At 41.5% G+C, this 14,162-nt stretch overlaps 1 protein-coding gene and 1 pseudogene across 3 annotated transcripts in view; both read right to left on the bottom strand.

Moving 5' to 3' along the window:
• The window catches only part of LOC112809723 (T-complex protein 1 subunit zeta pseudogene), an 8,101-nt pseudogene extending 6,781 nt beyond the window's left edge, over positions 1–1,320 (bottom strand).
• The window catches only part of SUGCT (succinyl-CoA:glutarate-CoA transferase), an 814,926-nt gene that overhangs the window by 692,654 nt on the left and 108,110 nt on the right, over positions 1–14,162 (bottom strand). For all 3 annotated transcript variants that reach the window (XM_025853115.2, XM_073886887.1, XM_073886888.1), the window contains exon 7: positions 7,722–7,813. In XM_025853115.2, coding sequence (XP_025708900.1) covers positions 7,722–7,813 — 92 coding nt within the window. The remainder of the gene's footprint in view (positions 1–7,721; positions 7,814–14,162) is intronic.

The following is a 14,162-nucleotide window of genomic DNA, read 5'->3' as shown; positions in this document are numbered from 1 at the left end:
GAGGGGGGTGAGGGGATGGGTTAGCCTGGTGATGGGTATTAAAGAGGACACGTTCTGCGTGGAGCACTGTGTGTTATGCACAAATAATGTATCATGGAACACTACATTAAAAACTAATGATGTAATGTATGGTGATTAACATAATAAAAAATTTAATGAGAAAAAATAATACATTGAGGAGCATATATTTTAAACAATGACCAAATATAGAATTTTTTAAAAAGGGAAGTATGTGTTTGTGTATGTGGGTTTAAGAGGAGCTATATCTCTTTTTGCAAGCATACTTTGTTATAAAGCAATTCGCTTTATTGCCCTTCACAGATAATTTAATTTTTACAAACTGAAGGTTTGTAGCAACCCTACATCAAGGAAGTCTATCAGCACTATTTTTCCAACAGCACTTGCTCATGTCGTGTCTCTGTGTCACATTTTGGTGATTCTCACAATATTTCAAAAGTTTTCATTATATATTTGTTATGGTGACCTGTTATCAGTGATCTCTGATGTTACCACTGGAGCCTGAAGATGTGATTGAATTGCTGCAATCTCATGATAAAACTTTTAATAGACAAGGAGTTGCTTCTGATACGTGAGCAAAAAAAGTGGTTTCTGGAAATGGAATCTACTCCTGATGATGATGCTGTGAAGACTATTGAAATGACTAAAATAGATTAAGAATATGACATAAACTTAGTTGATAAAACAATGTTACAGTTTGAAAGGATTGACTCTCAAACTATGAACTCTGGTAAAATGCTATCAAGCAGCATCACTTGCTGAGAAACAGTTAGTGAAAGGAAGAGTCAATCAATACAGCAAACTCTGTTGTCTTAGTTTAAGAAACTGTCAATGGGTAAAACTATACCCATATAGTCAATACATCATTGTTCATCAATTGACGAATGTCCTTCTTGATGTTTAATGACTTATTACTTAGAACACATATTACATATTTATCAGTCATTTACTTTCCACAATCTCATACTCATTGATTTCCTTCCCAATCCCTTCTCCATATGCCCTATGCATTAAAAAAATGAGATAGCTAGACAGATAGATAGATACTTGTTTTGAGTAATAACTGGTTAGCATTGAGCAATGAACATGAAAAAAATAATATGATTTCATTTGAAGCACAAGATCATAACTTAATCATAATATATAGACCTAATAAGTCATTAACTTCTGTCAGAGACTATCAAAGAATATCTGCTGCCTCCTTTAATGCAAATAATAATAATAAATAATAATAATAAAACCTCTCATAATGCTTCCAAGTGTTACCCATAAACCACCTCCATTAAAAGCATTTGAGGCCATCATTAAATATGCATTACTGATTTGGGTTAAAGCTCACAAGAGTGGGGCTGAGGAATCTGCAGATATACCAAGCACTGGCTGATTGTTTTGTGTACTGTCTTGCATTATATACAATTGTGTGCTTTCATATTTTATAAAAGACATTTTATTTGCTTATTACAATATCTTGAAGAGAAAGGATGTAAATATCACTTCCAGATACACTTCACTGAAACACAGAGAAGCTATATGATATGTTCAAGATCAAGTAGCGCAAGGCCACATATGCATTTATTCATTCATTCAACATGAATTTAGTGAGTGCTGACTAAGCTCCAGACTGGTTGAGGCATAGAGACATAGCAGCAACAAAGCAAAGACCATGGTCTTATGAAGCTTATATTCTCCTGGGGTGCATTTTAGGCAGCCAGTAAACATTACACAAGAGTAAATTAGATAAAGCCAGGCCTCCAGACTCTTAATTGAATGCTTTCTCACTACATCAAATGGTTGATTCACTAACTGTTAACGTATCATATCATGTAGCATACATAAGCAAGATGCAAATACAATAAAAATCAGGATTCATTCTTCAGGCAGTATGGAGAGTGGATATAAGAATTGGGGTATAAGGAGTAGAGCAAACCTGGGTTCAAAGTCTGGCTCTGGGTTCAAAGTCTGGCTTTGGTGCTTTATATACCAAGGCAGCACTCTGGACAAGTTATCTAAGTCTTTAAGCTTTAGTTATAGAATTCATCAAAACCTACCTGGAAGGATCGATGCTAGGATCAAAACACATAACAGGCCCATGTTACCGGTTCTCTCTTTCCCCACAATCAAATAGGAATCTTATCTGACAACACCACAGCACACCTAACCTAAAAGGTTAGATTTTAGGGCGCCTGGGTGGCTCAGATGGTTAAGCGTCTGCCTTCGGCTCAGGTCATGATCCCAGGATCCTGGGATTGAATCCAGCACAGGGCTCCCTGCTCAGCGGGGAGCCTGCTTCTCCCTCCCCCTGTTTGTGCTCTCTCAGTCTCTGTCAAATAAATAAATAAAATCTTAAAAAAAAAAAAAGGCTAGATTTTAGATTTAGTGGAAGTCAACTGTCACCAGTTTGCTTAAATTTCATCATAAAGACTGCTTTCACAAATTTTATCCTAGATTATATACTTAGATGATGCCCCTTTGGGATAAAAACCGCAATATTATCCCATTATTAAAAAAAACATGCATTTCGAGTGTTTTAAATCACGATACTAGTCTATATACAGTGAGACTATCACTCATTTTCTAGGCAGAAATATATTAGATCATCACTAAAAAAGTGTATATATACTAATGCGTCTTCTCTTATCAAACTATGAGGTATTATAATAAGTCCCTAAACAGTAATTCAGCTCCCAAGTCCTACCTCTCCAACTTAATTATCTCCTTTCTTTGCCAGCTTAGAACAATCCAGTGACACTGGCAATCCTTTGTTTCCTCAAACCTACCAGAATCCCCAGCAGTTAGACACCATGCATGGTGATGCCCTCTGGTCACCACCCTAATGCCTAACTGGGTTCCACCTTAAACGTCTGGTACTCAGAGAAGCCCTCCCTGACCATCCATCCTAGTGAGAGTGGGCTGCACTGTAAAGAGTGATGTGGTGAAGCCTCGAGATAATGATAAATGATGGAGAAGCCTGGGTTCCAATCAGTCATCTGACAAGATGGAGTTATGCTCCAACACAAATACACAGCTGCGTGGGTCGATAAAAGTTCACAAGCAGCATGATATAACTAGCAATAATGCATCCGCATTGGTTAACTGACAATATTAGCCAGGGCTTTCAGAAGTGATCCCTCCTCTGCCAAGGTATAATGCATTGCTGATAACAGGGAGTTCTATTAAGGGCAACTCCCAACATGGCACAATTCTCTTCACTTCTGCTTTTATCCCTGGCTGTCAAACAGCATTTTGCAGAGAACTTTGGAAGTATGATAATGGTCTGAGGCACACTGTGACATACATTAATAGGATACTGAGCCCTTTTTCAAAGATCTTTTTATTTGTAGCTAATGTTTATTTTCTGTTAATGTTTGTTTCTCCACTTAAGGACTGTGCCTACCCCATCGCCCGCTGTATGGCCAGTCCCTGCCAGTTCCCAGCTTACAGAAGGAGTATGTGCAATAACCACTGGATAATAATAACAGTAATAATAATCACTGGATCAATGAATTAAGAAGTAAGGGTGTGTCCATGTGAAAGAAATACGGTGTATAGAAGTTAAGTTTACTTAATACATGTAAACTCTACAAAATAGTGCTGGGCACCTAGTAAGCACCCACTCAATGCTGTCATCATGTGCTTAGCTAGGGACAAAAATCTCCCAAGTAGGATAACAGAAGAGAGAAAGGCTGTGAGTGACTGACAAATGACCACTGTGTGGTTAACCCCATCAGGGCAGAGCGCAGCAGAGTAAAGGAACCACAGTAATCCATCACAACAGCGGTTGCTGAGCTAATTCATTTTAACACGTGAATATACAAATTTAACAGCCCAAGATCTTTTCACATATTCACGGTTGAGTTCAGCACTCTTAAAATAAAACCGCTCACAATAATCATGTCTTGTACACACAAGCACTTCTATGGGATAGAGCAGAGAGAGATCCATGCTCCACTCTCCCAGTGGATGGAAAGAAAGCCGGCACCCTTAAATATTTTAAGGAAGAGTCACACATTTTTTTCATAGACTCACAAACATGAAACAGACAATGAAAGTACAAATACTTATATTTCAAGCCACCAACATCCCACAAGCTGCTTTAAAATTAACAAAAAGAAGTAAAGGCTGCAAAAGATTTGAAGTCCCTCTGCCTCCATTCATCCCAGAACCACAGCCGTATTTCCTAAAGAACTCACTGACGCAAGTGATTCGAGGAAGGAACACCTAAGTGGAAAAAGTTTTTTACACCTACCAATCCAAGCTGTTTTGGAAATGAGTGTCTTTCATTATTTTTATTTATTAGGCTCTCACACTTTCCTTTAACTATCATGCCATTCTTACTGTTTTCTCAAAGAGTCCATTCCCTAAGAGTCTTCAATGCAAGCAAACACATTTTAGCCATCTGTATACTTTTTAGGAAATTCCCTACCTATTATTAATAAAGAGAGATTCCTATAAAATCAAAGAATTCTCCCACTGTCAGAAGCTAATGTATATAACAATCAGACACAACTCCACCTGAGGCTTTAAGTAACAAATTTTAAAATACATTACCAGTGAAGGGAGGAGCAAGATGGCAGAGGAGTAGGAGACCTGGATTTCGTCTGGTCCCAGGAATTCAGCTGAATAGGGATCAGACCATTCTGAACACCCACAAACTCAACAGGAGATCAAATTAAAGAATAGCAACAACTCTCTGAACAGAAAAGCGACCACTTTCTGGAGGGTAGGACGTACGGAGAGGTGAATCTGAGGCGATATTCGGGAGGATAGATGGTGGGGGAGGGGGCCTCTGTCGGCCGCTTCTGGCAAGTGCTAGAGCCGCGAAGCACAAAATCGGAACTTTTAGAAGTCGGCTCCACTAAGGGACGTCGCTCCAGTGGCTAAGGAGGAAGTGGGACCCTCACTGGGACAGTGTGGTCTCAGGACCCTCGGGGTCACAGAAAGACTGGGGGTGCCTGAGTGTGGCAGAGCTCCCAGGTATCGGAGCGGGGAAGCCGGAAGCAGAGACGGAGCCGAGGCGCGGGCTCTCAGCTCAGGGTTGCCATGAACTGTGATCCGTGGCCCAATCGGGCCACTGCTCCTCCAGCAGGGACCCAACAAGAGGCAGATCCAGAGAGACTCCCCTTCCTCCTCTGGGAGGAGTGGCGTGGGAGCGCACCGCAGGGATCTGCTGGGTTTGGAGACTCCACACGGGGTCGGGTGCCAGAGATAGAAACGCTCAGTCACAGGCCGGGTGAGCACAGAGTGCGGCCGGAGACCGGGGAGACGGGAGTGACTGCTTTTCTCTGAGGGTGCACTGAGGAGTGGGGCCCCGAGTTCTCGGCTCCTCCATGGCAGAGATCAGGAGGCCTCCCATTTTCACTCTCCTCCTCCAAAGCTGTACCAAAAGCTTGCAGGGAACAAGAGCTCCTGAGAGCAAACCCGAGCAGATTACTTAGCCCGGACCGGCAAGGGCGGGGCAATTCCGCCTCCGGCAAAGGAATTTGGGAACCACGGCAACAGGCCCCTGCCCCAGAAGAGCAGCAAGAACAGCCAGCCAAGACCAAGTTTACCGATCAATGAGAACGGCAAAACTCCAGCACTAGGGGAATACTGCACACAGAATCCATGGCTTTTTTCCCCATGATTCTTTAGTCTTTCAAAGTTAATTTTTTTAACTCTTTTTTTTCATTTTTCAATTTTTCTTTTTCCCTTTTTCAACCAACATCTTATCAATCCCTTTTTTAAAAAACTAATGGTGTTGGGAAAACTGGACAGCCACATGCCAAAGAATGAAACTGGACCATTTCCTTACACCACACACAAAAATAGACTCCAAATGGTTGAAAGACCTAAATGTGAGACAGGAAGCCATCAAAATCCTAAAGGAGAACACACGCAGCAACCTCTTCGACCTCAGCCGCAGCAACTTCTTCCTAGAAACATCGCCAAAGGCAAGGGAAGCAAGGTCAAAAATGAACTATTGGGATTTCTTCAAGATGAAAAGCTTTTGCACAGCAAAAGAAACAGCCAACAAAACCAAAAAACAACCAACAGAATGGGATAAGATATCTGCAAATGACATATCAGATAAAGGGCTAGTATCCAAAATCTATAAAGAACTTCTTAAACTCAACACCCAAAGAACAAATGATCCAATCAAGAAATGGGCAGAAGCCATGAACAGACATTTTTCCAAAGAAGACATCCAAATGGCCAACAGACACATGAAAAAGTGCTCAACATCGCTCGGCATCAGGGAAATCCAAATAAAAACCTCAATGAGATACCACCTCACACCAGTCAGAATGGCTAAAATTAACAAGTCAGGAAACGACAGATGTTGGTGGGGATGCGGAGAAAGGGGAACCCTCCTACACTGTTGGTGGGAATGCAAGCTGGTGCAACCCCTCTGGAAAACAGTATGGAGGTTCCTCAAACAGTTGAAATTAGAGCTACCGTTCGATCCAGCAATTGCACTACTGGGTATTTACCACAAAGATACAAATGTAGGGACCCGAAGGGGTCCGTGCACCCCAATGTTTATAGCAGGAATGTCCACAATAGCCAAACTGTGGAAAGAGCCAAGATGTCCATCGACAGATGAATGGATAAAGAAGATGTGGTATATATACACAATGGAATATTATGCAGCCATCAAAAGGAATGAGATCTTGCCATTTGCAATGACGTGGATGGAAGTGGAGGGTGTTATGCTGAGCGAAATAAGTCAATCAGAGAAAGACAGGTATCATATGACCTCACTGATATGAGAAATTCTTAATCTCAGGAAACAAACTGAGGGTTGCTGGAGTGGGGGTGGGGTGGGAGGGATGGGGTGGCTGTGTGATAGACATTGGGGAGGGTGTGTGCTATGATGAGCGCTGTGAATTGTGCAAGACTGTTGAATCACAGATCTGTACCTCTGAAAAAAATTATACATTGTATGTTAAAAAAAAAAAGAAAGATAGGAGGGGAAGAATGAAGGGCGGAAATCGGAGGGGGAGATGAACCATGAGAGTCGATGTACTCTGGAATACAAACTGAGGGTTCTAGAGGGGAGAGGGGTGGGAGGATGGATTAGCCTGGTGATGGGTCTTAAAGAGGGCACGGTCTGCGTGGAGCACTGGGTGTTATACGCAAACAATGAATCATGGAACACTACATCAAAAGCTAATGATGTAATTAATGGTTAATAACATAACATAATAATAAAAAATAAATAAAACATAAATACATAAAAAATAAATAAAATAAAATAAAATAAAATACATTACTAGTTATTAATACTGCAGAGGGAAAAAGAGACCCTCCACTGTGTATACACGCCACATGAAGGTACTCTGATAGAAATGGGCATCTACAGTCTGGTCTAGTCAGCCATTCTGCTTCACAGAAGGAATATTCAGAAGTCATACCCAGGTGCCTATACCAAGCTTGAATAATTATAATACAAATGCAAAATTAAAATACAAAAACAGATCAAGTGTTCGTCAATTGATCTGTTGCTTCTTGCTAAAATAGAAACTGTTATTTTCTATGGGGCCATATTGACATATAACCTCCAGTACATTTGTAATAAACACTTCCATTTTCAATAAGAATTCACTTTCCCTAGTTTCTTCTTAAAATTAACTCAAACTTAAGCTTATAGGTTAGTTAATAGAGAAATCCCTTTGGAATAAACAGGGGGGAAATTTATGAATATTCTAAAGAATGATACCTACCTCAGGCCCTGTGATATGCATCAGACCAGAAACAGCAGAGGCAACAGCATCATAACCAGCTCGCTGAGACAGTGGACCTGTCTGACCATACCCTAAAATGGTAAGAATAGTCATAGTCAGCATGATGCAGGGAGAGCAAGAGTACAATGACATGTTAAAATCCTTTGTAGTCAGAAATCTTGCAGCAATTTATTACTATGAGATTGATAGTATCCCCTGAAAAGGAAGAAATAAAAATTATTTATGATCTTGTACACCGGAAGACAGCAAACTGGTAACGTGAGGGACAGTTCCCACCTACATGAATAGTCTGTCTGGCCTGAAGAATGTCCTCAAATGTTTTTATTTAGTTTCCAACATTTTTAAAAAGCAGGAGATAGCACATAAAATGCAAATTTCTGACTTTTCTTGAAAAATCAGAACATAAGTTCAAAACCAGGCACACGCAACAATCAGTCAAAGTAACAGCTCTTCCCTTTATACAGGTAAATAAATTCTCCAATTTGCCATTCCTCCACGACTCTTACTGCTTTATGCCTGAGCCTGATTCACTCATTTAATGTTACCTCCCAGCTCCACTCATATATGTTACTCTTGTTCTATACAAAACATATACAAAGTAAAATGAAATAGTGTCTCTCTGGATTCTGTTTACATATTTCCTCAGATAGATAGATAGATAGATAGATATACATATATATAAATAAAAATGATGACTAAAAAAATTTTTTAAGGATTTTATTTATTTATTTATTTGAGAGAGAGAGCATGAGCAGGAGGGGAGGAGCAAGGGGAGAGCAGAAGCAGACTCCCCACTGAGCAGGGAGCCCAATGTGGGACTCGATTCCAGGACCCTGGGATCATGACCCGAACTGGAGGCAGACACTTAACCAACTCAGCCACCCAGGCACCCCAAATAAAATTTTTGAACATAAATATGATTACATGACGTAACAGTGCTTTTTAAGATTACAAAAAGAAGGTGAAGGTATTACTTTTTTCTTTTCTTTTCCTTTTTTTTTTTTTTTTTTGCCATCAGCAAAAATCAAGAGAACACAATAGTTTCTCCTGCTCTCCTCAGTCTTGGCACTTATTGTTGAATGATAAAGCTTATTTCAGGTGCTACATGAATCTGTCTCTATATCTTATGTTACCAACCAGAGAGAGGACACATGAAAAGCCTTCTACAGCCATCAGCTATTAGCTGAAATTTCCTGCATACCTCATTTTAGAAAAACCAAAAAGGGGTTTCTCGGGGCCTTCGCTTGCTTCTCCAGCCACCTAGAATGCTCTCCCTCCATTTCATTCCATATATCCACACACCTCACGCTCTGTCACATCTTCCAAATCTGCACTCAAACATCTCCTTACCAGAAAGACCTTCCCCAGAGACCTTTTATAAAAGAGCACCCTCAGGCGCCTGGGTGGCTCAGTTGTTAAGCGTCTGCCTTGGCTCAGGTCATGATCCCAGGGTCCTGGGATCGAGTCCCACGTCAGGCTCCCTGCTCAGCGGGAGGCCTGCTTCTCCCTCTCCCACTCCCCCCCTGCTTATGTTCCCTCTCTCGCTGTGTCTCTCTCTGTCAAATAAATAAAATCTTTAAAAAATAAATAAATAAAGAGCACTCTTGCTTTTCACTCTTAATCCCCCTTCCCTGACTACATTTGTCTTCGTAGCACTTATCACAAAATATATAATATAGCTATGTGTTTACTGATTTCTGTCTCCTCTGCTACCAAAATGTGTGCTCCAGAACGTCTTTCTATTTGAGTCAATGCTGTAGTTACAGCATCTAGAAAAGTATTCAATAACATTCATTGAATGAATGAATGAATACTTGTCACATAAAATAATTAAAAAATAATAATAATAAAAATATAGGGGCACCTGGGTGGCTCTGTCATTAAGCGTCTGTCTTTGGCTCAGGTCATGATGCCGGGTCCTGGGATTGAACCCCGCGTCAGAGTCCCTGCTCTGTGGGAAGCCTCCTTCTCCGTCTCCCACTTCCCCTGTTCGTGTTCCCTCTCTCACTGTGTCTCTCTCCGTCAAATAAATAAATGAAATCTTAAAAAAAATAAACGAATAATCTATAACAACTAAATTAATAAAGAAACTAAGGAAGTTTTTGTTTTCTTTTGTTTTTTTACCAAAATGGCAATACAGAGGGTTCCTGAATTTTCCTCCTCCCAGAGATGCAACAAATGTACAGCACCACATGGAGAAATTCCCTCTTAGAGAAATTCAGAACTAGTTGTTTGACTCCTGCACATTGGTGATAGAGAAAATACCCACATCTAAATGGGTGTTGTCCAGGCACAACACCATATAATCAGGAGGGAATGCCCAACTCCCAGCTTCTCCCCAAGGAGTGAAGGGTTTGGACCACACATCTGGAGTCCCAACTTTTAAGGCTCCCACCTGGGCGGCAGTCCCCCAAAGCACCTAGCTCTGAGACCCAACAGACCTTACATTCACAAGTCCCATCAGACTACAACAAACAGAAAAAGAAGTTGCTGACAGGCACAGGAGCACTAACCACAGCTATCTTCCCAGGGATCAGCACAGAGGGATCAGGCAAAACCATCCATCTCCTAGCCTTTCCCTGAAAAGGGTCTTCCTGCATACTTTACAAGCTGCTACCTAAGGATTTGGACTCTAATTTTGGTATATGTGCTGCCGAAGCCAGCACTGGAATTAACATATATCTAGGTGCTAACTGCAATCTCACTTGGAACCCAAAAGAGCTGGTGGGTCACACTCCAACAATACGAGGTCAGCAGTGCCTCTCTGGAAAGATCTTCTATACATGTCTGGCACACTAGCTTTTGTACCTAGTGCCCAAAGGATGGGCCCCCAGATCACTTGACTCTGACAGCCAATGGGTTTTGCATTCACAAGTCCCACAGGGCTATACCAAACAAAGAAGCAGTTTTTAAACAGGCTCAGGAGAAAACTCCATGGCTATACATCCAAGCAGAAGGAGAAGGCAGAAACACCTGTCTCTCCCTTTTTCCCCAGAAGGAGTTTGACTCCATACTTTTCCCAGCTGTTCCCTTATATTAGAAGGTCCACCTTCTAATCAACATGCATCTAGGTGCTAACTGCTATCATTCCCATGGGGCCATTGATGGATCTTGCCACACCCTCAACCATACAAAGAAAATCATAAAGATTTGAGGGAACCTGGAGCTCAGGCCAGACTGATTGATGAGATTCATCTCCTAAACAGGACCAGTCTCAAGGCTTGAGAGAGGTGGCTTTTTAGCTAATAGACAGAAACCAACACAGAGAATCAAAGAAAATGAAAAGGCAGGAATATGTTCCAAACAAAAGAAAAAGGTAAATCTCCAGAAACTGATCTCATGAAAATGGAAATAAGTTATTTATCTGATAGAGAGTTCAAAATAACAATTACAAAGATATTCACCAAGATCATACGAGCAACGCATGACCAAAGTGACAATTTCAACAAAGAGAGAGAAAATACTAAAGGCACCACAGAAGATTTCTAGGAGCGGAGGAGGAAGATGGCAGAGGAGTAAGACACCTAAATTTCGTCTCGTCCCAGGAATTCAGCTAGATAGGGATCAAACCATTCTGAACACCTACGAACTCAACAGGAGATCAAAGAAAAGAATAGCAACAACTCTCTAAACAGAAAAGCGACCACTTAATGGAAGGTAGGACGTGCAGAGAAGTGAATCCAAGGCGATATTCCGGAGGATAAAGGGCGGGGGAGGGGGCCTCCGTCCGCCGCTTCTGGCAAGTGATAGAGCAGTGGAGCACAAAATCGGAACTTTTAGAAGTCGGCTCCGCTGAGGGACGTCGCTCCAGTGCCTAAGCGAGGGGTGGGACCCTCGCTGCAACAGTGTGGTCTCAGGACACTCGGGGTCACAGGAAAACCAGGGGTGCCTGAGTGCATAATAGCTCCCAGGTATCGGAGCGGGGAAGCCGGCTGCACAGACAGAGCCGAAGCACGGGCTCTCAACTTGAGGGGGCCATAGATCGTGATCCCCGGCACAGTCAGAACACTGCTCCTCCAGCAGGGACCCAAGAAACAGCAGGTCCGGGGAGATTCCCCTTCCTCCCCCGGGAAGAGTGGTGCAGGAGTGCACCGCAGGGATCTGCTGGGTTTGGAGACTCCACACCAAGTTGGCTGCCAGAGATAGAAACGCTCGGTCACTCACTGATATGAGGAATTCTTAATCCCAGGAAACAAACTGAGGGTTGCTGGAGTGGGGGGTGGGGTGGGAGGGATGGGGTAGCTGGGTGATAGACATTGGGGAGGGTATGTGCTATGGTGAGGGCTGTGAATTGTGCAAGACTGTTGAATCACAGATCTGTACCTCTGAAACAAATAATACAATATATGTTAAAAAAAAAAAAGATAGCAGGAGGGGAAGAATGAAGAGGGGGAAATCGGAGGGGGAGACGAACCATGAGAGACGATGGACTCTGAAAAACAAACTGAGGGTTCCAGAGGGGAGGGGGTGGGGGGATGGGTTAGCCTGGTAATGGGTATTAAAGAGGGCACGTTCTGCATGGAGCACTGGGTGTTATGAACAAACAATGAATCATGGAACACTACATCAAAAACTAATGATGTAATGTATGGTGATTAACATAACAATAAAAAAAGAAACGCTCAGTCACAGGCCGGGTGAGCACGGAGTGTGGCCGGAGACCGGGAGACGGGAGTGACTGACTGCTTTTCTCTGGGGGTGAACTGGGGAGTGGGGTCCCGAGCTCTCGGCTCCTCCAGGGCAGAGAATGGGAGGCCGCCATTTTCACTCTTGTCCTCCAAAGCTGTACAGAAAGCTTGCAGGGAACAAAAACTACCAAGAGTAAAGCCGAGCTGGTTACTTAGATCAGACCGGCAAGGGCGGGGCAATTCCATCTCCGGGAAAGACATTTGGGAACCAAGGCAACAGGCCCCTCCCCTGGAAGATCAGCAAGAACATCCAGCCAAGACCAAGTTTACCGATCAGTGAGAATGACAGAACTCCAGAGCTAGGGGAATACTGCACATAGAATTCCTGGCCTTTTCCCCATTATTCCTTACTCTTTCAAAGTTATTTTTTCTTAACTCTCCATTTTTTTTTCAATTTTTCTTTTTCCCTTTTTCAATCAGTATCTTATCAATCCCTTTTTTAAACAATCTTTTTTATTTTTCATTTTTAGAGTCATATTCTATCCCTTCATAGTAGTTAACTTTATTTTTGGTATATATATATATATAAGTTGTTCTCTCTTTAAGATTTTGGGATACAGTTTCTTCTAACAAATCAAAATATACCCTAAATCTTTAGTGTATGGCTTTGTTCTAGTCTCCTGCCTGATCATATTCTCTCCCTTTTTTTTTCTTTTTTAAATTCTCTTCTTTCTTTTCTCAACCAACTTCTTATCAGTTCCTATTATAAAATCTTTTATAATTTTCATCTTCACAGTCATACTCCATCCCTTCATCGTATTTACCCTTATTTTGTACATATACAAGAATTCCCTTCCTTAAAATTTTGGGAGGCACTTTCTTCTAACAAACAAAATACCCCCAAAATCTAGTGTGTGGCACTGATCTATGAACCAGTCTGATCATATTTGATCATATTATGTTTTTTGTTTGTTTTTATCTATTTCTTCTTTTTTCTTTCTTTCCCTTTCTTTTCCCCCAGTCTCAGGTCTCTTCTGATGTGTTTAGGATATATTTTTCTGGGCTCATTGTTACCCTGTTAGCATTTTGTTCTCTCATTCATCTATTTTCCTCTGGACAAAATGACAAGACTGAAAAAATCACCTCAACAAAAAGAAGAGGAAGCAGTACTGACTGCCAGGTACCTAACCAATATGGACAGTAGTAAGATGTCAGAACTAGAACTCAGATGATGATTTTAAGGATACTACCTGGGCATGAAAATAGCAATAGAAGATATTAGAGACACCCATTCTAGAGAAATAAAAAAAATAAAATCTAACCAAGTCGAAATCAAAAAGGCTATTACTGAGGTGCAATCAAAAATGGAGGCTCTAACTGCCAGGATAAATGAGGCAGAAGAGAGAATTAGTGATATAGAAGACCAAATGATGGAAAATAACGAAGCTGAGAAAAAGATAAACAACTACTGGATCACAAGGGCGGAATTCGAGAGATAAGTGATACCATAAGACAAAACAATATTAGAATAATTGGGATCCTAGAAGAAGAAAGAGAGAGGGGGGCTGAAGTTATATTGGAGCAAATTATAACAGAGAACTTCCCTAATTTGGGGAAGGATACAGTCATCAAAATCCAGGAGGCACAGAGAAACCCTCTCAAAATCAATAAAAATAGGTCAACACCCGACATCTAATAGTAAAACTTACGAGTCTCAGAGACAAAGAGAAAATCCTGAAAGCTGCTTGGGAGAAGAGATATGTAACCTACAATGGTAGAAACATTAGATTGG

This window comes from Callorhinus ursinus, unplaced genomic scaffold (genome assembly GCF_003265705.2).
Source record: "Callorhinus ursinus isolate GAN/ISIS: 27379988/994484 unplaced genomic scaffold, GSC_fseal_2.0 scaffold73, whole genome shotgun sequence".
In the NCBI taxonomy this organism is placed as follows: domain Eukaryota; kingdom Metazoa; phylum Chordata; class Mammalia; order Carnivora; family Otariidae; genus Callorhinus; species Callorhinus ursinus.
Note: the sequence above shows the minus strand (reverse complement) of the source record. Positions and strands in the feature narration are given on the sequence as shown.